Source organism: Schistocerca gregaria, chromosome 3 (assembly GCF_023897955.1).
Source record: "Schistocerca gregaria isolate iqSchGreg1 chromosome 3, iqSchGreg1.2, whole genome shotgun sequence".
In the NCBI taxonomy this organism is placed as follows: domain Eukaryota; kingdom Metazoa; phylum Arthropoda; class Insecta; order Orthoptera; family Acrididae; genus Schistocerca; species Schistocerca gregaria.
In genome coordinates this window covers 770,404,798-770,430,401 of record NC_064922.1, presented here as the reverse complement: position 1 = coordinate 770,430,401, position 25,604 = coordinate 770,404,798, and the positions used below count along the sequence as shown (strand labels likewise).

The following is a 25,604-nucleotide window of genomic DNA, read 5'->3' as shown; positions in this document are numbered from 1 at the left end:
AACTTGTAGTAAGATAGTACTGAGAGGAAATGCACATACATGAAAGGACATGCACATACATGAAAATCAGCAGCTTTACAGTTTCACACAACAGCTATGCAACAGATGTACAACTGTAGTCAGTCAGCCTGCAGAATGCTATTTTCAAGGGCCAGTTGGATGACATCCAAAGAGGTTGGCAACAGTGCAGGAAAGTGTAGGGAGTATGCTAGCTGCTAAGTCAGTGTCTGTCCACTTGTTGCATAGGTAACAGCTGTCTACAAGTTCAAAAAGTGATGAAAATTCACGTTCTTGATTACACCTGGAGTGAAGGGTGGTATTACAGATGATATTTGCTGGCTCATGTTTTAGTGATCTTATTTGATTCCGTCCTTGGTTGATAGGGGGAAAAAAATGATTAGCTGATCTCATTCTTAGGAAGGTGTTAGCAAATAAGTGAAGTGGAAGAGTAGGCCTAATTTAGAACATATGTATTAAGTAGTGAAACATGTTGTGGAAAAGCACTTCATCATCTGTTTTTCTTAATGTGGAATCTTCATTTGAGAAAGTAACTTCTCAGAGCTGCTGTAGGTATGACAGTACCAATATTCATATAAGCTATTGCCTAGTTTTAAAAAAAGTAAGAAATGTTCTGTTGCTAATTACTAATTCTTGCAAACTTCTTGATGTTACTAGCTTTGACTGCTTGTTGTCTATTTTATCATACTGTTTGTAGCTTCAGGAGGTTAAGAAAGTTAATTTGCAATAAGTGAATTTGAAAACAAAGGATGAGACACATAATTTGCCATATTCTCTTTCTACTTTTCTGCATAGTCACTTTGAATGGCGAGATATGACAAAACCCCAACCCAACTTTAAATGTTCTCTCCTCAATCCTCATACACGCTGTTAACATTAGGCAATTGAACCAATCCATGGCAGCATCCTGGAACTTCTCATCATCTGCAGGGCACTTACAAGCAAGATGTCCCTCATACTGAAACAGTTTAAAGTGGCATGGAGGCTTTTAGCTCTCTTTAATTAACTGCAGTGAAACATTAACACAATTTGTCAATATAATGAACATCTGTTTGCCTATTCTGAACATTAACTCAGTTTAGACACTGGATTCATTCACAACAGATTTACCATACTGCAATGGATATTTTCTGCATCTCATGCTGTCTATTATTATGTGCAGGAATCAAATTTCGTAGTTCAGTTAGTGGAATGCTAGTGGCACTTGCAACAATAATAAAAATTATACTGGCAACAACAACAATAATAGTAATAATGGTAGTAGTAGTAGTGATAATTAACAATAGTAATTATTGTTTCAGGAACTCTATTGGATGCTCTGTTGGCACTGAGATGGTATACTTAGGAGGTTGGGGCATGTCAGAGCCCGAAAGTGGGGCTCATCAAGTTCTTTGCCGAGAGCCTGCTACTGATGATGAGGTTGCTCTGTTACCATTGGGAAATCAGGTGAGAGATCTTTCCATATTTTTATACTAAATAAAGGAAAACATAGATTGTGTACAGTTTAATGAGTTGCTACCACCACATAAAGTTCTGAAATTTGTCAGGAAAGAGAGTCTCTCTCTCTCTCTCTCTTTTCTTCTTCTTCTTCTTCTTCTTCTTCTTTTTTTGGTTCTTGTTGTTGTCCTCCTCCTTCAGTCTCTGCCTTTTCACAAATATGTGTGTTTCCCAGGATTGCTCCTCATTTATTTGTTCTTTATTCATCCCAGATTTCTGTACTCTGCTATCTACACATGTGCCTTCCCTCTGTGCTTTACAGTTTCAGTTCATAGTTTCATAAGCAGTCATAGTGCTGTAGTTTTTTGTTTTCTATGCATTTCTCGTCTTTCTACATTGTATCCTTGCTCTGTCTGGTCATTGTGCAGGGTATTTCCCATTGCACCAATTAAAAGGGTTTCTGTCCTCTTCCTCTCATGTATGGACTGCAGGAAAAATGACTGTAGAAAAGCCTTAGTGAATGTTGTAATTTGAGTTTGTGAGTACATGTACATTATATTTCCTTGTTATTCTGGGCTAATTTACCATTTCTTCACTATTTTTCTACATTACTCATTGTATATTCTGCACTTATTATTTCCATAAAAGTTTATACACTTTCATTGTTTAATTTGTGAAACTGTGATATCATTCTGTTCAACTAGGAAAGGTATCCAGAAAATCACTCTCAGTGTCACTAAAAGTTTTTGTAAATACTGCATTTGCTAGTTACAAGTGATCAAATCTTTTGTTCATAGTTTCCACAAAATGTCATATTGTGAAATGATGATTTTTTATTACTTCCTGTGCGCCTTCTGCAAAGTCATTACAAAAGAAAGTGAAGTTGTCATTAAGATTCTACATTGATGTGAAAAAGTTTTTCAACTTTGTAACAGATTTTGTTCGCAAGTAAATGAATCGGAGCTGTTCAATGGATTTTCAATGCTTTCCTAGTAGACTTGTTGCAATGTGGTCTTTATTTCCCTGATGAGGTCTGGCATTAATATGTAGAAGGTTGTCATCATGTGACAACAGGCATCACCGTGAATTGCTCGCAGAAGCCTTTTACGCTCCACAATATACACCAGGAGTTTTGCTGCATCCTTAGTTTGTATATTCCATATTTCTAGATTTCTGGAAAACATTTGACACGGTGCCCCATTGCAGGCTGTTAATAAGGGTACAAGCATATGGAATAAGTTCACAGATACATGTGTGGCTCAGAGATTTCCATGTTGTCCTCAATGTTGAGTGTTCATCAGAGACAAGGGTATCTCCAGGAGTGGCCCAGGGGAGTGTGATAGGATTGCTATTGTTCTCTTTATATACATAAAGGATTTGGCAGAGGCAGGCAGGATGGGCAGCAATCTGCAGTTGTTTTTGCTGATGATGCCATGGTGTATGGTAATGTGTCAAAGTTGAATGACTGTAGGGAGTTAAGAGATAACTTAGACAAAATGTTCAGTTGGTTCGATGAATGGCAGCTGCTGTAAATGTGGAAAAATGTTAAGTTAATGCAGATGAGTAGGAAGATCAAACCTGTAATGTTCAGATACAGTGTCCTGCTTGACACAGTCAAATTATTGAAATATATGGGTATAATATTGCAAAGTGATATGAGACGAAATGAGGATGTGAAAACTGTGCTAGGGAAGGCGAATAGTCTACTTTAGTTTATTGGGAGAATTTTAGGAAGGAGTGGTTCACCTGTAAAAGAGACCAGATACAGGACACTGGTGCAACCTATTCTTGAGTGTTGCTCAATTGTTTGGGATATGACTAGGTTGGATTGAAGGAAGACTTCGTAGCAATTCAGAGGTTGGCTGCTAGATTTACTATCACTAGGTTCAAACAACATGTAAGGTCTCATTCCACAAGTGAAGTGGGTTCAGTTTCATGAACTAACAGAATCAAAGCAACAGAGGATAACAAAATATAGTCTCGGCTTGAAGAGCACCAACAGAAGTCTAAGTGAGTCAGTTTGTCCCATACTGCTTGGTATTCATGCCACCAACTTGTTATGTGGCATGAACAGGTACTATGTTGTATTAACTATACAGCAGGAATTGGAAATTATACTCAAACTTGAAGTACTGATACAGGAGGGCAAACAAGTATCTGGCCCAGCATGTGTCAAATAGGTCCAGTTTTTTTTCCCCCCGAAGACCTTGAGGATCACCAATTTAGTACTGGAGGGCAGCGTGGAGGGTAAAAATCGTAGCAATTTTTTTTAAAGAAGTACAAACAAGAACATAAAGCATGCAGGTACATCCTTCAATATTTTGGAATGACATAATGAAGGATATTCTTAATGAGCCTGGCTACTGGTGGTGAAATATGAGCTGCTTACATCACACACAAGAATGAACCTCTCAGTGGAATGGCAGCAAGTTTGTTCAAATCAAAAAATTATGGCAACTGTCTTTTGGGGTGGAATTGGCCTATCACTTGTTGTTTTCACATCTACACAGATACTCTGTAAACTGCTGTACAGTGCATGGTGGAGAATACCTGTACGGCTATTGGTCATTTCTTTTCCTGTTCCACTCGCAGATAGAGTAAAAGAAAAATGACGGTCTATATGCTCCCATGTGAGACCTAATTTCTCATATCTTATCTTCATGGTCCCTAAGCGCAATGTATGCTGGCAGCAGTAGAAGTCTTCGGCAGTCAGCTTCAAGAGGGAGACCAAGAGATGAATACACTAAGCAGATTCAAAAGGATGTAGGCTGCAGTAGGTACTGGGAGATGAAGAAGCTAGCACAGGATAGAGTAGCATGGAGAGCTGCATAAAACCAAGGCTGAAGACCATAACAACAACAACAACAACAACAACAAACACCTTAAGGATTGAAGGAAATTTTAATGCATCTTCCGGCTGCTTACAAAATGTAATCACCATTATGGTATCAGAGAGATTGCTGTCCAAGGAGAAATGTTGCGGGGAGAAAATAAGGCTGCTTCTGAATTTTGTAATGATTTCAAGGAGTTTATAATGAGAAGATTTAGGAATTTATAATGAGAAAATTTAGAGCTGGAGCAACTATACATTCCAGTCAAAACCAGGTTGTTTTGGAAGTGTCTACCAACAAAGACTTTAGCTTTCAAGCCAGAACATAGTGTGCCTGTTATAAAAAAGCAAGAAAAGGATTACTGTGGTGTGTTGTGTGGGATCTTATTAGGTTAAGGTTGGTATTATAGGAAAGCTAAAAAATGCAGTTTTTCATTATTTTCCCCAGCGAGGAGCCCGAAAGAAATGCACAATATTTCAAACATGATTCCATAAATGGTTTGTGCCACAGGTGCAAGAACATTTAATGTTGAAGAGTCAATTTGAATTGGCTTTATGGTTACTGGATAATGCACAACTCATCCAAACGGAAATATTCTTAATGATACGATGGTATTTGTAAAATATGTGACAGCCTTAATCCAGCCAATGGATCAGGGTGGCATTGCTGCCTTGAAGAAAATTTATAGAGGAAGTCTGCCACAAAAACTTATTAATGAGGGCAGCAATTTTCAAGTCTTGTGGAAACAATGAACTGTACTAGATGCATCCTAAAATTGATGAAACAATAAATTCTAATGGTGAAGAAGACTGCCTATTAGCAAATATTAGCTGCTGTTTCAAAAAGTGCTTTAGGGTGTGAAACTATTAACAGAGAACATATTTCTAAGTGATTTGACATTGACAACATAGAGCCAGTCATGAGATGTTGAGTGACAGTGCTATTATTAAGTTAGTACAAGAGACATCCAAGGAGGAGAAAAACAGTGAAGAAGACTGTAACATTCCTCTAATTATATGAACAGTAATCAGTCACACATCAGAACTTTAATGGACCAAAGGGTTACTGGATTACAGGGGACAGCAAGATGATGCTCCCCTTTCTGACAAGTTGGTGATGCATAAAATTCATAGTACGATACATGAAAGATGAACTTCCTCACTGAGAAAGAAATCAATTCAATGCTATTTTGTTTCAGAGTAGTGCAATCTAATGTGAAATTGGATTGTACTGTATTCTTTGTAAGTAGGCCTACTGTATTTTCACATGTAACATGATATTTATTGAAGCATTTATTTAAATGTTGGTTAAGTAGTTTTAATTATGATATTGTAATTAATTTTTGATTTGTAACAACCGTAATACAGCGCTTAATTGCAGACTATCCATGGAATTCAACGATCCATAATTTTCAAGTCCCCAGTTGCCACATATAATTCAGTTTACTGTACTAAAATAATAAAGATACGAAATTTTTTGGAAAATTTTTGTTCGTCGTGTTGTAAATTCTTGACATACATATTGATAAAGTATTACCCACCTATGCTTTTATCCAGTATTCTCATATGTAAAAAATCAGACATACGTGTCATTTACATAGCTTTAAATTTCTGAAAAAGGTTGGAGGACACACAAGGCTGCTGCTGCTGAATCAGAGTACAATTTGCAAGCCACTGAACCCAAGAGAACTGGATTTTTATCAGAACATACCACATGATATCCAGATGTTTGTCCCTAAGTACAAAGGTGAGCAGCGTTCGAATGGTATGGAAGATAAGTTTTTGCATGTACTACAAGCCAATTAGGTGAGGTTGGCCTAATTTTAATCAGCTTGTAATTTTGATGTGTGTATTTTTCTAAGTGTGAGGGGAAATGTGTAGTGGAGTGTTTGGCTGCAAAAGACAGGGCAACAGTAAGGCCTTTTTTTAATCATTACAGCTGTAATATATTATCAGAATTTTTTTAAAGACAGAATTGGAGAACAGTGCTCAGTGCAGACCAGATTATGAACTGTGAGTGGGTGTTAGTGGACAGGCTTGTTAAAAGTTTGAGACATAGCATGCACTTGTTAGAAGAACTTGAAGTCACTAATAAGTGAACAGCTTGTTTAGCACAGACTTTTGTGTCTTGTCAGCTTTGGAAATTTATTCCATGGTGCTTAATACAACTGATAGACATTATTGTACTGTCTGAATTGCCCAAACCTATTGAAATGATAAGAAAATTTCTTTGTGTGCAGAATAGTTTCAGATTTATTCTTCACATTCACTGAATTAGGTGAAGGTTGTAAGGAATCTTTCAATATTTGTGCAGAGATTAACATATTATAGACACCAGCATACTCTCTTACAGTGCTACAAAATGGCTTGCAGTATCCAGATGTCTTTTTCTTCAAGTGATCTTAGTATATTCCTACAAGTTCTCATTTGAATTCACTTTGATTTATTAAACATTACACTACTTTTCTAACAAGACAGAATCTTTTGGTTATATAATGAACATTACTTGTAATACTGATATCAATTCCTAGATATTAATGTGAAAGCTTCAACATCCAGAGCCACAAATTCTTATAGAAATATGAAGATTACCTACTTTCCACTTCAGAATATTTCGAACACAGAATTCCATGATTTTACAATCATATTAATACACCAGTAAGTGACAGTCTGTTGTAGCAATTTTGGTTGAATGTATCTAAAAACAATTTTAGAAAAAGTTTTTGCATGTGTGAATTGATTTGATTGTCTGTGGAAGGTGTGGAAGTTCATTTCAGTGGGAAAAAAAAGACTTAGTTGTGGGTCACATATTTTCATAAAGGGTATTAAAGAATGTACCTATTGATGTTGGCTACTTTTTGTCTTCGTTAATCTAAGTGTTCAGAGTTGCTCTGTGCTCACACTTTCACCTCACACATGTATCGCATAGCCTCTCATTAGATAATATGAATTACTGACATAAGAGTGTAAAATTTTGCAAATGACTTTTGATTTCATATCATTGAAGCACTTCTGTTAAGTAACAGTGGAACATTTACAGCCTCCAGGAAAGGTTTTTCTCATGAATTGGCATACCATACATTGCATTTTCAGAACTTGCCATAGTTGAAAAGCCTGCACATTACAGTTCAGGTAACATATGTCCAAATTATTGACCTGAAAACTTGCCTATTTTAGGTGTCTGTTTCATAGCTGAAATATTTAGGACTAAAATTTTCATTAAGTTAATTGTTGCTTCGTTTCCATCAAGACTGGCATTTAACACTTTATGTAACTCTCCAATAGTGAGTCTTTTTATCCTGTAATCTGTGGATGAAATCAAAGATTGTTTTTAAAAATTTATCATTTGTATGACATCCTCAATTTTTATCAATGGGAAACAGAAACTGCAAGTGCTATACACCATTAATTTATACTAATGATAAACTTTGAAAAAATATTTTTTCAACGCTGTTTACTTCTAACCTATGATGATAGGTGTATTATGATGATGATCTTGAAAAGCAAAAAAATAATTCATAAAATAAATTAATTTTGTAGAGCATGCATAGTTAATATTTTTCATTGATAAATATGGAATTGTTCTACCAAGCACAGGTGGAAGAATCCATTAACATGATTTTCATTATTTCTCCTATGCCATACAATGCTTCTCAAAATGTCACATTCTTTGAATATTTTTGTGTGTAAGTTAAATTGGCCCTGTTCACAATACCTCTTCTCTTAATTGATTTAGTATGCATATTATGTGGAAATTGCATTAGGAAATGGTACTCCAGTAAAAAGTTGTTTTAAATGAGGGAGTTGTTTGGAAAACCACACTTTATATAGAGACCACAGTATACTTTTTACCTGAGTCTGTGTACACACTCAGCTGTCATAGACAGTGATTTAGTTTCACTTATAAGAAATGCAAAGAACTTCTTTGCAGTTGTTTTTTCCCTTACTGTCAGTTTTTGTATTTGTAGAGTAAGTAAAACCTGAACTTCATGTTATAAATGAACTGACTTACACTGTGCAACACTATAATGTTTTGTATTATTTTTATCTTGCATGGAACCTTATGCTGGCACTGAATGGGCCCCAGATGCCTGCTGTTTGATTCCTATTTAGTCTGCATGGCCCCCCCCCACTGTAAAAATTAACATAACATTTCCCTTTCCCATTGCTCTGTGCAGATGTAAAAATGAAGTTGTGCCATGGTTCAGATGCCAAGCTAAATTGTAGGTAAAATCAAGCAATGGAAAGTCCAGGTTGGAATATCAAGCCAGTTCACAGGTGGAAGGAAGACAAAGGCACACGACCTTTACTGTCCAATCGAACCCTGGCTAGGAAAAAGCTGGTGGTCAAATCAACCTTTCAGTTGATGATATTATTACTTGTAGAATTACTCCATTTGCAATGTAAAGCCCTCAAAAAATGATTTTTCACCCACACGTGCTAGTTTTTAATGTTTTTTCATTGTTTATAATTTCAGTCAAATGTCCATTGAACTACATCTCAAAAATAGCATGACCTACTTTACCCTTAGTAATCATTCTGAGGACACTATATTCACTGTGAAGATATGGCAGCTATATGTTTTGGCTTCTTTTTATTTTTCATTTCATTTTATTTTATTTTTTGTTTTTTTTTTTTTTGTTTTTGTTTTTAATCTTTCATTTTTAATAGTCTAATAGTCATTAAAGTCTGACATTGATTTAGCCCCACAGTCAAATTGATTTGGAAGAAATATATCAGCATCCACTTGACTTGGTCAGCAAAATCACAGAAATTTTAAATATTAAAATTCATCCCAAATAAGAATACAGTACTTTCCCTTTGCACTGCCTTAGGCAGTAAGTGCCCATTCCTGTTAACATTGTGTAAATCTGTATGTAACATACAATAGTGCAGAGCAGTTAGCTGCTCTTTTAAAGTATGAGGTCACAAAAAATAAGTAACATGAAGTTCAGATGGAATAAATTGCTGCTTGCTCTGCATTTGCATTACTGAGGAAATCACATGAAGTTTAGATTACTCTTCTATGCTGAGTATGCAATAATTTCTCTAACAAGTGATGATTGTTTTGGAAGAAAGTGTTGTTTTCCACAATGCACTATGCCAACAAACCTCGATTTCTCCCTGTTGTATCAAGGACCGAAGAGAAGACAGGACCAATAGAGAAGCCAGGCGGGGCCATGTGCGGTCGCCTGTGAGTGAAATGTCTGTCTGTCTGCCCCTGCCATTGGGTCGGTCTCCACCCTGACAATGAAAATGAGGGTTTGTATGTGATGCTGGCTCAGGTGGCTTGCATGGTAGTGTGACAGATTTATCAGCCTCAGACTTTTAAGTTCTTTATCTGAAGAATTTTTTTTTTTTTTTTCTTAATGGAGGCCAATGCCATCTCTTAAATGAAATTATATTGAGGCATGCTCATATTAATTATAACATAAAATAAAAACAAGACTCATGTTGCCGATTATTACATTTATTGCTTCTTTTCAAACTCTGAAATGCCTATTTCTTTCCTAGTTTGTTTCATATACTACTACTACAGTAGATAGGAACACATATCACTTACTCAATAGTGAACTTTTGCCTCAGTATTTGTGTCTAATATTAAATTTCCATTAATTTCATTAACATTCACTGAATTTAATTTTTGTATAGAGTTATATTTGTTTCAAACAGAATTCTCGGAAGTAATTGTAAACTCAGGCTGCATGTAATGTCTCATTCATCAAAATTAGATATTATTTGTGACAGATCTCTTAACATGAATACAGAAATCTTTATCTTCAACAAGAGATTTCCAGTTTGTAGAGCTGCAAAGAAAGGAAAGAAAAAGGAAATTAAATTAATCACCCTTTAAAGGGTAATTTGATAGTTGAAGTTTATGGTTCATGTTTTCTTATGTGTATCATGTGACTAGTTGAAACATACATTGTTTTTGTAGTTCTCATACATTATCTTAATATTAATAGATGGATAATGTGCTCACAATCGTGAAAAAGAAATGAAAACCTTGGTAGATGTTTTGATCTGTTTTCACCTACTACAACTGCACTACCATTTAGGGAATTCCTGAGTAGGATAATGACATATCAGTTCACAATCAAATGGTTCACAACTTTCTACACACTAATCATCAACCTCCTTAAGAGCCACATGACTTCTTGTTGGCCATGCAAAACATTGTCACAAATTTAGAAATTGAAGTACTTGAAATATATTAATCGTCTGCATTTCCATTCTGGAAAACATAAAATTCTGTGAATTTAAACATGTGTGTCTTTTATATTCAATAGGTGTGTCAGTTATATTAATCGTCAGAATACTCAACTCAATTTATTCATACCCAGTGTGCAGTTTCCTAATGTTTCCAGTACTGCTGCCTCGTTTTTTCACTCAGCCAACCCTCATTTCAGTTTTTGTTTTTTTCCCACCTTCCATTTTCAAAACTAACTCTATTTGTTGACTCCTCAATGTATTTATGTTTTATATCGGTCTATAATGCTTTTCTGTAACACTGCTGTGTTACTAATCACACAATTAAAGTATGTTGACACATTTACTCTCCTGTTTCCTCATTTTGTTTTTATTTATATAATCTCTTCTGCTTCTACATTTTACCCCAGATTTTTTTGGTGACTGATAGGTGCATTAAAAGGTCAAAGTACTCTATGCCTCAGTGGTTAAATGAGAGAGTACAGATCCAAAGGTCTGGGGTTTGATCTCCACTCAGTCATAGAACTTTTGTCCATCACATATCAGTGCTTTCACTTCTGGCAACGTTTATGAATGGGAAAAATACAAGTTTTAATTGTGGTTCGGTGTTCATGTTGAGCTGGCTGGCTAAGTCTGTCCAAAGGTTGATGCGGTGTGGTGTTCAAAGCAAATTTTGGATTGATGACAACTATAGCTATGTCAGAAGCTGTCGTTTGATGTAGTTTTTCTGGCCACTCTTTTACGTCTGTTCTTTGTTTACCCCAATAAAGTGTATTTCCTTTTTCCCCTTTCCTTGCCTTATTTTTTTTCTTCCCCTGTTATTGCTCCTCTGTTGCTGTAATGGTACTAGATGGAGCTATAAAGGGCAAAAACTGTAGATGAAGACAAAGGTTCAAATACATCCAGCAAATAATTGGGAATGTAGGGTGCAAGTGCAACTCTGAAATGAAGAGATTGGCACAGGAAAGAAAATCATGCTGGACCACGTCAACCAGTCAGAAGACCGATGACCCTTAAAAAAAAAAATTGCTGTGATGATTTCCAAATCACAAGAATGAGGGGAAGAGAAAGAGATAGAGAGATAGTGTCCAGTCATAGCTGACAATTGTTGCTAATCTAAGAGGGCAAGTGAATCCAGATTACTGGAGACAGGTGATCCCACATTTTGTGCACTCAGTTTTTCTTAGTAAAACCGTACACTCAGTAGTGTCATCAAGTCTCATCTCACAGGGCTTAAAAATGATGCATGCTAGATATATGTTAACACTTACCTTAGGAGCTTGAATTAATTTTTAAAGGTATTTTTAGAGAATTGTCAAGAGCTTAAATTTTAAACTTGTGTTTTTGTTTATTAAAAAAAATTTTTTTGTTAAAGGGCAGCTTAGTTTTCATTCAAAATCATTGTGGTCTAATTGTACAAACGTGATGAGTTGGCACTATTTAAATTAGTGCAGTACTATTAGTTCAGTTCTGAAGGCTGAGATCTGACACATTTCCATAACAAGCTACTAAACATTTATGGGGTGAAATGTATTGCGGTTCATATGCAAAATATGATAGGCAAACACAGAAACTGTGATAGTGTCATAACCAGAGTTTGTATTGCTTGTATTGCAGGTGTGATGCAAGCAACCAGTTCCATAAAGCTGGATAAAAAGTATAGTCCAAGTTTCCGAGAGGACCAACGACCAACGAAGAGGAAGAGAGATGATGTGTTAAAGTGAGTGATCATGCAAATGTAATGAATATAATTATGAATAATGTTGAAAGACATATTTGTGTACTCCAACAGTTGCTGTATAAAGGCAGTGACACACCTCCTTAATTTTTGATATTTTGATTTTGTTCGTTTCCCTTTTTATGTACTGGATAGTTGGAGTGAATCTTTTTGGAATCGGCACTGTTCTCTAGATGTCTTATTTTTGGTTCTGTTTATTTCAATAATCCTGTTGTAACTGCATCTTTACTAATTGCTGTGTTGTTTTTGAATGTTTAATGCTTTCATAATTTTCTGCGTGATGAGGTAGGAGATTCCAAATTGTTTCATCTAAAATTTCCAGGATCTGTTGCAACTTTTGAGGTTGAGCAATATAAGTGTCACATGTTTCCTCTGCCAACTCAGGCACTATTGCTTGAGTTTGTTTTTACTCATGTCTGAATAGTATAGACTATGACACTGCATTGCTCTTCCAAAAAGTCAAAGGAAACTGGACCCTGGGAAGTCCAAAAAATTGTTAGCAGAACCTTATCAGTTAATGGTTGCATTTTGAATTTCTTATGGAAAGTTGATTTAGGGTGTTTTCAATGCATGCTTTGACCCTTTGTTGCTGGCTCAACATGTAGTTAGGTTTCATAATAAGTAAGAATACTGTCCACAAATGCACCATCTTTGCTATTGAAATTATTTTTGAGCTTGGTGCAAATGCAAGATCTCTGCTCTTCATGATGGGAATGCACCTTGCACATGTCTTAGAGCGGTTCAATTTGGAATGAGTTGTGCCAACATTTAATCAACACTTTCTAGCAATTTATTGAACTTTAAGTTGTAATGATGAAGATTTTTGTGTGCATAACCTTTTTGAAACTTGTTTTGTACGTGCTGATTTGTGTGACATTATATTGTATTGTGTCATGTTTTATGAGGTATCTCATATGCAACTGGAGAAAGTTATATGTCTGTGCAGCTATTAACATTTCTTTTGTCTCCTTTCTGTTGAAAAGTTGAATGACTGCATATCTCCCAAAATGTGAGGACCTTTTCGTGTACTAAATCTGTTAGAATCTCTCTTGCTGTACTACATTTGAATTAGTGGATCCTTGATGGTTGCAAAGGGACGGGTATGGCAGCTTCGCGCGCCTGCCTCAACCAGTCATGTAATGTGATTTTGTAAATGTGTCTATGGCAATGCCTCAGTACAACCTGAGCATGATATTATTGCATTTGGCCTCATATCACCATCACTGGAAAAATGCCGTGACTTTACAGTAAACTAGTGCAGTAGTGACTAATGAAAACACAACACACTGTGAATGATATCAGACAGCTGTGCATATACTACCAAGTGTTTCAATGTGTCCTCATGAAATATCGTAATAAAAACTTGCAGTAAACTGACTGAAGTGCCCTCACTGTTAGATGCAATAATGTTGTGGTCAACTAATACTGTTTTCACCTGCAGCCATTTGTACTTCATGGTTCAAAACTGGCAACATTGTTGCAAGTTGTGGGATCGTCTTACGCCGTCTCAACTACAGCACTTTGGACAATCACATTTAAAAAACTCAACAGCAATTGAATTCTCGCTGCATGTTTTGTTATATTTGAGCCCTATTATTATTATTTAGTTTTAGTAACACATTTTTGCTGAATGCATTGGCATATAATAATCACAAAATTATACTAAAATGTAGCTAGTGTCTTTTCTTATAGGAACTGTTCATAGTCCATAGCATGCTTTAGTTGCATGGATACATCAGGGATGGCTATGATGAGGGTTATGACTTTCAGCAGAATGTACTCGTGTGTATATTTATAAAACAAATTAAAACTTCGCCTAAGCCGCTAGGTTCTGTAGTTTAGTAAATGCCAGCTTCTGTAAGGTCATAAATGCCAGTATTTTGTGTACTTCATAACTGATGCTTTTTCAGGATGAAGGTACAGCGAAATAGCAGTCCTGATGAGGCAGTCAAATTAGATAGCTGTAAACAGTGCTTTCTGTTGCTGGAAAATATAACGTCTCAGTTTGTACATCCATGTGTTCTGGACCTAAAAATGGGCACTAGGCAACATGGGGATGATGCATCAGCTGAAAAACGTAGTAAGCAGATGGCTAAATGTGCTGCAAGTACCTCTGCATCACTTGGAGTTCGCCTTTGCGGTATGCAGGTAAGGAACAAATCTCAGTCATAAATGGATAATGGACAATTGACAGTTATTGTTCCAGTATATTGCTTGTGTATCAGTGTGTCAGTTAACAATTTAATCACTTACTGCTGCTAACGTTTTAGTACAATTGATAACTAGTCATTCTTTATTTCCTTCTTTTGTGTAAGATCTGTGACTAATCAGTTCTTACACTGACATGACAAATGCTGAAAGCAGATACTGAATTTAATACTATGGCATAGCACAGGTTGTAATATTATGAAGGAAAATTGAGCCAATTTTTATTTAACACTTGTCTTTGTCTTTCTGGACTGTCCATCCTTTGAATGATTACTTGGGTTCTTGTTGATTCAAACTTCTTCAGGATACTTGTAAAATTCTGTTTGGATATTACTTACTCTGCGAGCAGCTTCGTTATCTGATAGTAATATTCCATAATTTTGAGAATATGTGAAAAACCTTGAGAATGAGTACCATCAACTGACCATGTTAAGACAGTCTGCAGCCAAACTGTTCCACAGTAGAACACCATATGGTTGTAAAGAACAATCCCCAACCTGCAGAGGACCTTTTTGAGGCCAAAATAAATGACCTACTGAGCCTGCACTATAAATCATTTGCTCGTTAGCAGTTCACAATTGCTGTTGTAACATAGTTGGCCAAACTGCACTCTTTCTGTCCACTGAAGATTCATAGATACACTGTCACCTGATGCTCTTAGATTTATTGGGAGGACATCAATGAGTCTACAGCTTTCATAACATGTGAAATGTAGAAACCATATAACTGTCTTTTAGAATACATGCAAAATAATTTTTGTATTAAATTAGGATTCTGTATTGACCATTGTGGTTTGTTGATTGCTTTGGGCCAGTCTTGCGGATGTTCCAGGCTGTTCACAGTAAATAGTAATGTTACTTTACCCATTTTGGATCTTCTTGAACTATGCGGCATTAAGTATTGTGGCTGGTTGCGCACTTTACCATCAGTAAATAGTAAAGTTTCCAGTGATGTTCATGGCACACAAGTGATACTGTGTCTTGGCACTGTTGGGTTCCCCCACAAGTTAAAGTTCACATGTTCTCAACACCTAGCTTCCAATATCACTCCCATAAGATTGCCAGTGTACCATGTGTGTATATACTGTCTTCATTCACTTTAAATAATACTGCTGAAAATAGCTGGGTATTCTTAAGTCAGCCACAGTGTTATATGCTTCCTAGTTTTCTGGGGTGAATATATTACAAATATCACCATCAAAATGTTGTGTTATTGTCTGTACAGCAAGCATTTATTTTCGCTTTTATGATCTTTGTACTGTGCATTGTTAATTTCCAACAATGATTTGTTTTTTAACTTATTCTCGAGGTACTTTTTCTCACACTTCACAATTTCAGTTAATACCAGCTAATAATAAGACAAACAGTTCATGTCTGAACTAAATGCCTTCTGTCTTGTTTATTCATAATTCCACTGAACAACGTCAGCTTCTTAATATTGGTGTTGTCGTTATTTTATTTTAAATTCTATGGTACATTCTCTTCATTTCTTCTTTCCCACCAAGCATTATGGATTTAACTATTGTGAGTTTCTTATCTTCTTAGTTCATGATGAGGTTCATTTATTCAAAGTTCACAAATATTTAATATAAAAAACAAGAAAATTTCATATAGTAGTGATGTCAATGAGGAAAACAAAGTTGGCTCAGTGGAATTTGCCTGAGTATTGTATAACTAGCCTGTTGAAACCAGTTTACAGCCTATCATGTTTACATCTTTCAGTGTAGGAGCACCTCCATACCTCTGTGCTTCATAAGTCACCCTTTGGCAGCCTGTTCCAACACAGAAAAGGGGGGGGGGGGGGTGTCTAGGGTGCCCCTGCATGCCCACAGACAAGTGTAGGCATACCTACTGCACACATTCTGGGGATGCACGAGCCTATTGGCTCGACAGTGCCGCGCCACTGTGTAGGCTGTTTTCTTGGCTGCCAGTATGTCAGCTGTTTGCCCACCTGTGCCCAGAAGTGCCTGGCTACCTGGGGGGTAGGCTCTCAAACTAGACAGCCTCTGTTATGGTTTGCAGGCACTGTCTAGTATTGTCACTGTTCGGGAATATTGTAAATCTGGGTTTGATGCACAGAGCAGTTTACGTTGTAGTGAGGAGATGGGTAGTCTCCATGTGACACGTGTTTACATTTAGTGATTTTGCTGTTTCCTCTTGTTTACTGATCTTGCATCAAATAAAAAAAAAAAAAGAATGGAGTGGCTGGGAGCTATCAAGTGAATTAAAATGCAGTCACATAATTATGGAAGGCTAAAAAGTAATATTAGTATTAATCACCTTACAGAGCGATGAAGTTATTTGTGTCAGTTTGCTACAGAAATTTGTCTTTTATTAATCTTTGCACTGAGGCAGTCAATTTATTTGAAACGAAGTGTTTAATTCCACACTATTGGCTAGTTTCAACTGTTCGCTGCGTTTCAAGTGCACGTTTTCATTGTCTAGCACGTATGGCGTTATGCCATAATAAAGAACCAAACATGAGATGATACAGCATTGGTACTCCAAGAAAATTTACATATCCAAAGCCACACTGAAAAGCTTTACATCTCCAAAGCTACACTGAAAAGCTTAATATCAGGTCAAGGCCTATACTTCATTGGGAATCTAAACATATGAATGTGCACTTTAAGCCAAATTATGCATTTTAGTATGATTCACAAAATTCCGACGCTCTTGGAGTATCCTCTGATGTCTTATGTCTTTTATCACGTAATGTAAGATCTTTTAATGTTTCACACATACGAACATACCGGCTTCCTCCGTCGTCATAGGTGCACAAGCGATGTGATGCTTGTTATCTGGTGCTCTCTGGCAACTTCTGGATCAGACCTGTTTCTAACAGGTCACAGAAAAATATTGTGAATGGTGGTTTGAAAAGTGTTACTTTCAAAGTAAATTTCCTTATACTCAAGATGAACTATGTGCGAGAATGTACAATGAATTTCTTAAATCACAGAGCATTTGACTCTCATTTAAAAATCAACTCTTTGATGATGAGCCATTTAGAAGAATTTTGAGCCCAAAAGATCAGACACTTGTGCCGTTATTAAAAAATTTCCTGGCACATTCGTGCAATTTATCTTAAAGTGTAACATGCACAAAAAAAGATCAACATTATATGTGAAAGGTTAGCTTCTCTTGCAGCTTATTAATCTTAGATACCAATATTATACGTGAAAGCTTTTCTTTTCTTGTAACAGCACTATGTATATTAATTTAAACCATTAACTTTTCCTGTTTGTGTGTCCGTGCTACTTATCAATGATGTTGCTATTGGCTGACTACACCACATGTCTTATGCTCTGAATATCTGCTCTCGTTGGCTGGCGAGATCATGTGATCTGAGCTCTACAAAAGTGCATTGCGATCTCGATGTCAGTCCTTTGGAAAGTAACATGCAGTGTTTTGTGGAATTTGAATTTCAACTTTAGTAATACAAAAATACGAAGCGTACATGTTACTGAACATCAAAGATCTTGACAAAATGCATTTTTCCCCCCTGAGTTTCGTTTTCTAAAGTTCCGAGAAATTCTTCACCAGTGTATTAAACCATAACTATACAAAGGATTGATAAGCTTTACAGTTCCGATGGAAAGTATACTTAACATGGAAAAAGTGTATTTCCACTCAAGAGAAAATGTCTTTTTAACCACTAAATCCGGGATTTTTTTCCCCTTCTCCATGTATATAGCCTATATAGTTTTCTGGTGCTGCAACTTCGCTATATATCACAAACGCATGGAGCTTCTGGTGTTATAGCCCAGATCATTTATATAACACTCTGTTGGGATACTCCCAAAGTTACTTCTACATCTGACAGCTTCGCCCCTTTAAGAACCAAGGAAATACTGAATCCAGTCAGATTACTGGTCCAGATATGATTTCTCTTGTTAGTAATAATAAATTAGCATTATGTTGTTGTAGTGTGTTACAGTATTTAATTCTATACCTGATCAGTCACTCACTGCAACGCCAGTGACACAATAAAATTTATTTTGTCATTTCTTACGCCTTCTTGTGGGTTCGATATACGACCAAATCAGTTTAGGTCTCCATATTGAAAGTACTTACTTATACTTAGTTCCTACAGTGCCAGGCAATATATTGGATAACAGATTTCCTACAGCAAATCGATCAGCTGCCAGGTTTTCAACTTCCTCGCCTTGCATTGAAGTCCCTTTGCAAAAGTTCGTTTCCATGTGTTATGAGGTCTTCCTCCTCTTGTGTATCAATCCATTGGTTTCCACAGACTTGCTGATTTTAAAATTCTGACATCTCTCATATGTATAATATCTACCGCAAGCTTCAATCTTCTTTCAACAACGATTTTACAGAAACTATGTAGATCACTTCTCAGCTTTTTATCAATTCAATCATGGTCATTATAGCTGTCCTTCAAAATTTGCCTTGAAAGCATAGAGCTTGTGTGCTGACTTTTTGCTGTTGTTTTCCAGATTTTACATGCCTACATGGTCATTGGTAAGTTGATAGAGGAGTACAGTAGAAGCTTTGTGGACATACTTACACAGTCTAATTATCATGTGGATCACATTCATTGGAAGACTGCAGAACATTTCCCAGTTCTGCTGGTGTTGTCTGCATCTAACTCTGTTATTACAAATAAGGCTGCTGAGAAGTGAAAATTGGTCAATATCTTGTGGTACCTCTTGTTGCACTATAATTTGAGTAGATAAATTTCCACTTTTAATTAACATTGTCTACATTTTATCAATATTTACTTTTAACACCCCAAAGAGCTGACCATTTCATCCAGCTTGGTTGACTTTAGTTGCAAACTTTGTGGTGTTTCTGCCAGAAGAATAATGTCATCAGCAAAATCCAGATCTATGAGCCTAAATTGCTCATTCAAACATATTTCCTTGTTGGAGTTGCCCACAGCTCTTCTCTTTATGAAATCTATGACTAAAATGAAAAGGAATGGTGACAAATTTTATTCCTGTCAGAATACTAAATAAAGTGGTGTTTCCATCTTCTGATCATATACAGCAACTGTAATTTGGATACAAGCCTCTGAAAACATCAGTGAGACGGTCAGGAATTCCATGAAGGCTTAGAATTTTCCACACTGATTCTTGTGGTATATTGTCCAACGCTTTCTTAAAATCAGTGAAGCTTAAGTTCAGTGAGCAATTGAATACTGTAAACTGTTCTTTTACGTTTTGCAAAATAAATATTTGTTTTAGTGCCTGATCTCCTAGCTTGAAAGCCAGTCCATTCTTCTCTTAGTTGACAGTTCTGCTGCTGTTTATATCCTTTTTAGAAGAATGAGGCAAAAAATTTTGCCTGGCACCAAGAGAAATGTGTCACCTCTCCAATTTGTACATTCAGTTAGATTTCCTCCAGACATCTGCAACATGCCTTGTATGTCAGCAGGTATTGCACGGTTTAGTAAGGTGCTGACAAAAACCCACACTTCCATATTTCAGATTTTCAACTGAAATTTCATCCATACCATCAGCTCTATTGTTTTTAGGTGTTGTGACTGCTGGACATACCTCTGCTTTTGCAATGGTATCTGTTTTTACCATCAGCTCTTGCATTTTTGGCTGATTTTTGAAGTTGCAAGTATTAGATGGATTGGGATGGTTTAAGGTCTCCTTCAAGTACTCGTTGGGCAGCCTGTTCATCTTTTATAAGTACAAGATTGCCATTTTTATCATTTATGGGTCCATTTGAAGAACTGTGGCTCCCAGTAAGTTCTTGAGAGTACACTATAATGTCCTGGAGTTATTTCGAGAAGGTGGAATTTTGTGCCTCTTTATCGTTCTGTTTGAACCATTCTTTTTTGTCAGCTATACAACTGCTTTTGACTTGATGGTCTAATTCAGCATATTTTCATCTCTCTAGTTCAGCATATTTTCATCTAGCTATTTGAAGTCTTCTTGATCTTCAGCTTTTTCACACTGTTGCTTTAACATCTTTCTTTTGTCTATCAGATGCCAAGTGCATTCTTGAATCCAACACTCTTTTTTTGTGTTTCTCTCCAGCATCCAGTTATTAGCAACCCTTCCATGTAAAATTTTTTACCGCTACAGAAAAGACAAGAAGAAAAATTGAAAGTACTAATCTTGTAAAATTTATCCTCAGAGCAATTTATCTGAGATAAGCTAATTTCAATCATCATAACATTTTGCCTCTTTTTTTTTTTAGGTTTACCAGGCTGATGCAGATCAGTATATTAAACGTGACAAATACTGGGGGCGCGAGCTTGATGAAGAAGGCTTCAAAGGTGCCCTGTACCGCTTCTTCCATAATGGGTTCCATTTGCGAGTTGGCGTGATACGCAGGGTATTGACAAGGCTTGCAGAATTAAGGCGAGCTATTGAGCAACAAACCAGCTTCCGTTTCTACTCATGGTAAGCAGTATAACTGAGTACTTTTGTAGAAAATTAACTATGAAGAAAGGTAAATATTTTTACATTTACTGACTTCATTAAACATTGCTACCTTTATGCATTATAAATATTTCTACAAGTATTTGAAGTGATTGATTTATCTCTTGCATAGAATTGGTGTACAAAATATGATACTGCATGCAGAAGTTAATATTTAAATGAGAAAAATTATACATAGTAATTATAAGAGGGGGAGAGGGCAGTATTCAAAGAAGGGCAAAACAGTTTACCACAGATGTCATGGAACTTCTGTAAAACTGGAACTGGCATAAGCTTGAAAATGGAAGCCAATTTACCCCCCAAAAGCCACCTTACTGACTTTCAAGAACCAGTATTCTCTAAAGAATCTGGAAATGTGCTTCAGACTCCTTCACATCACTCCCATAGAGTCTGTGAAGATAAGATAAGATAAGATTACACAATTACAGTGCTCAAAGAGGCATGAAAGGTGTTGTTTTTCCTCTATATGTTGCTGGAACAGGAAAGAAACCCCTAACATGTGGTCCTTCTACAGAAAGCTAGTAGCATCCTCCTATTGCAGTGAATGAGATGAAAGAATAATTAAGTCAATAAAAAATAAAAATTCTGTTGGTGTGAACAATATTTCTAATAAGATACTGAAATGTTGTTCTAAATGTGTAAGGCCAGTTATATGCAACATTTTCAATACATCTCTCTAAGAAGGAATTGTTCTTGATGAACTAAAATTAGCTGTAGTGACACCTCTTCTTAAGAAAGGCGATAAAAGTAATGTCACAAACTGTCACCCAACCTACTTTTTAACTATCTTTTCAGAAATTCTTGAAAATTCATGCACTGAATGATTTCCAATCATCCAAGCTTCCACACTATCCTCAGTAAAAGTCAGTTTGAATTTTCATTCTGGTCTTTATACTGAACAAGCAATTTTAACTTTTAACTATCCAGTTTTGGAATTCACCAGGGGGGGGGGGGGGGGGAAATATATATATATATATATATATATATATATATATATATATATATATATATATATATATATAATCTGCAATAGGTATCTTTTGTCATGATCTCTCAAAAGCCTTTGATTATGTAAATCAGGGCCAGCAACGGTGTGCCAACCTTGAGTGAGCCAGATGCGTGGCCTGAGGTTCAGCCTGTCTCGGCTTTGCTTAGCCATTTTTGGAAGACCTGCTACAGCATGATATTTAATTTAGTATCATGGTGTGGCATTTTTCAGTTGGCACGACTCACTTCAGTTCAGCAGAAGCATAGTGTCAGCACTGTTTGCCCTTCGCTGAAGAAAGAAGAGTCAATATATTACTATAAAGTGCATTGATTAAGTCAAAGGGTTTACCTGGAACAATTTTTTTAATTTAAATACTGCTACTGAATTTAAAAAGGAGAAAGCACTGCAGGAACAAAAATTAGAACATCTGTAATGAATTGTAGACCTCGCATTTAAAGTGGACTTGACTGCACTCTGCTCACAGTAAGACATTGTAAGGTGAGAAGCAACTTCTTTCTTGTTTGATGGGGATGCATTTAAAAAGAAAATCACATTGCGGAACACATCGTGACAGACACAGTTCAGTTCTCTAAACTCAATGGTTGTAGAAGTGCTACAATATTTCAGTCAACATATGTGTTTGAAAGATTTCTTTTAGATTATGAAGCTAAATAAGTCATGATTCAGCATGCCGAAAATAAATAACACTGAAAATTTGTTAAATTTGTGATCTATGTTGTTCAGAAATTTAAAACCAAGTTGTGTGCAATGTAACTGCATTGCCATTAAAATGTGGCATGTTCACAATTTCTGTCTCTTTATCCTCTTCATGCTCAAACAGAATATTGTAGCAGTGGGGCAAGTGGGCAACAAGACTTGAGTGCTACTCACAAGCTGAATTCTTGTCCTCCCCTGGTGTAAAGCATCACATGCTTTTGAAATGGCAGAGTATTATAATTTAAATATTGCCGTCAGTTCATGGCTTCCGTCATATCCAAAGGATCAAAAGCAGATAGTAAAGCTGATCAGTTCATCTGGAAAACATGGTTCATCTTAGTGGGACACCTTAAGTTGTGGTGTGTTACAAGGCTCTGCTTTAGGTCCACTGCTATTTCTTATTTTCATTAATGACCTCCCACTTTGAGCCATACTAAAAGTAAATTTATCATTTTGGAGATTTTTCTACAGTTCTGATTCATGAGTTGTCAGATAACAATTTTGAACAAACTGCAAACAGAGTTTTCATTGTAACCTTAAACTGGTTTTCTACAAGTGGTCTCTCACTCTGTGCAGATAGAACTCATTATGTGAGATTCCATACACCACAAAAGACACTAAAGAAATTAAAATAAAATGTAGAGATCAATCAGTACAGAAAGTTGAGGATACAAAATTCCTGGGTGCTTGTATAGACACTAATAGTAATTGGTCAACCCACATTATTCATATTTGTAAAAGGCTTAGCTCGCAACATTTGCACTGCTGGTTATTATACCATTAAGACTTCCTCCTTCAGCTGCTTTATTCAGTAATGTGTGTGCAATTTTAGTCTGGGGGAACAAACAAAAAAAAAAGTTCATGGCACAAAAAACAGCCATTATATTGAGTGACGCCCATCGTATGCACTCCTTCAAGTATCTTTTTTGAAGGATGGTGATCCTTTCTTTCTTTCTTTCTTTCTTTCTTTCTTCCTTCCTTCTTCTTCTTCTTCTTGTTCTCCTCCTCTCTCTCTCTCTCTCTCTCTCTCTCTCTCTCTCTCTCTCTCTCTCTCTCTCTCTCACTCACTCTTCCTTTTTTGTCTATAGTACAATAATGGAAAATCCAGGCTGGAATAATGACAGTAGGTAATGTTGAGTCACAGACAGGCACAACAGAAATACTGCTAAACATGTGATCTTTTGGCAAAAAGGGCTTCTTCTAAAGTACAAGCACGACTTGCTCACACATAACCACTGTCTTTGTCATCAGTGGCCAGAGACAGTCATCACATGTGTGTAACTTAAGCTTGCATGAATGTGTGTTTATTGTCTGCTTTAGAAGAAGGCCGTAGTCATTTGTTGTGCCTGTCTGCGACTCAACAATTTCTCTATATGTTGAGTAGCAGTTTATCCTTTTCATAATTCCTCCTTATTCTATCTGTAACAACTTTTCTGTGTACAAAGACAACAGCAGATATCATTGCTACAACACAAGAACAAAAATAGTCAACACATTGAATTAAAAAGTCTTAGTCTGCTCAAAAAGGAATTTAATAGTCCAACATTAAGCTATTTAATGCACTCGCAGTGTGGATTGTATTTCTTCATAAACAATTGCCCAGATTCAAATAAGTTCTCAAAGAGTACCTAATAGAGAAATCATTTCAACAATTGATGAATTTCTAAGACAAAATTAATATCACTACTAAATATAATTGTTCTGGAACTAATTTTGATTGACTTTGTCAGGATATCTAATTTAAACATGACAGAAAAAATCAATTTTTGAAAATATAATGTAACTGGATAGATGAAAAAATCAAATCACCAAGTGATAGCAGGAGAGCACATGCATAAAAGAAGGTTGTATTTATGCAAGCTTTTGGAGCCAGTGGCTCCTTCTTCTGACACAAAGGTTTAAGGGGAAGGAAGAGGGTTGAAGGAAAAGGACAGGAGAGGTTTAGGAAAAGGGTAGATTTTGGAAAAGTCACTAGAACTGAGGGTCAGAATGAGAAGGAAAGGAAAGGAAAGGAAAGTCTATCATTCTTATCCCATCTGGTAAGTCTCCCCTGACTCACAGTTCAGGGTGACTTTTCCAAAATCTACCCCTTTTCCTTTTGTTCTTTTCGTTAAACACTCTTCCTCTCCTTCAACTCTTCTGCCGGAAGTAGAACTGCCTCCAAAAGCTTGCATAAGTAAACCTTCTTTTATGTGTGTTTCCTCCTGCTGTCATTTAGTGAGTAGATTTTTTTATCTATCCAATTACATTATATTAAATGTGACTGTAATGCACCACTTCTACATCTACCTCATACTCTGCAAGCCACCTAATGGTGTGCGGCGGAGGGTACCACTATCTGATCTCTCCAACCCTGTTCCACTCGCGAATAGTGTGTGGGAAGAATGATTGTCAGTAAACCTCTGTATTGGCTCTAATGTCTCGAATTTTCTCCTCGTGGTCAATACGTGAAATGTATGTGGGGGGGGGGGGGGGGGGGGGGGAGGGGGAGTAATATGTTCTTTGACTCCTGAAAAGTTCTGTCCAGGAATTTCAGTAGTAAATCTCTCCGTTATATACAACGTCTCTCTTGTAATGTCTGTCAGTGGGCTTTGTTCAGCATCTCCATAATGCTCTTGCCAGATAAACGATCCCGTGACGAAACGCGCCACTCTTTATTGGATCTTCTCTATCTCCTCTATCAGCCCTATCTGATAGGGATCCCAAATAGATGAACAGTACTCAAGAATCAGGTGAACAAGTGCCTTATAAGCCACTTCTTTCGTGGATGAGTTACATTTCCTTGAGATTCTTCCAATTAATCTAAATCTGGTGTTTGCTTTCCCACTATCTGTTTTATATGGTTATTCATCTTAAGGCTGCTCTGGATAGTTATGCCTAGATATTTTACAACAGACGCTGTCTCCAGTTGTTTATCATCAATAGTGTAGCTGTACAGTAGTGGATTTCTTTTCCTATGTATGCACAATGTTACATTTATTTACGTTCAGTGTCAACTGCCAGAGTCTGCACCATTCATCAATTCTCTGCAGGTCATACT

The 25,604-nt window shown here is 36.5% G+C and overlaps 1 protein-coding gene across 1 annotated transcript in view; it reads left to right on the top strand.

Annotated features, from left to right (window-relative positions):
* The first annotated feature begins 212 nt into the window (after positions 1-212).
* Positions 213-25,604, top strand: part of LOC126354106 (inositol hexakisphosphate kinase 2-like) — a 42,746-nt gene continuing 17,354 nt past the window's right edge. Inside the window, exons 1-6 of the mRNA XM_050003498.1 lie at positions 213-570; positions 1,320-1,464; positions 5,906-6,032; positions 12,113-12,215; positions 14,144-14,381; positions 20,615-20,820. Coding sequence (XP_049859455.1) covers positions 488-570; positions 1,320-1,464; positions 5,906-6,032; positions 12,113-12,215; positions 14,144-14,381; positions 20,615-20,820 — 902 coding nt within the window. The 5' untranslated portion in view covers positions 213-487. The remainder of the gene's footprint in view (positions 571-1,319; positions 1,465-5,905; positions 6,033-12,112; positions 12,216-14,143; positions 14,382-20,614; positions 20,821-25,604) is intronic.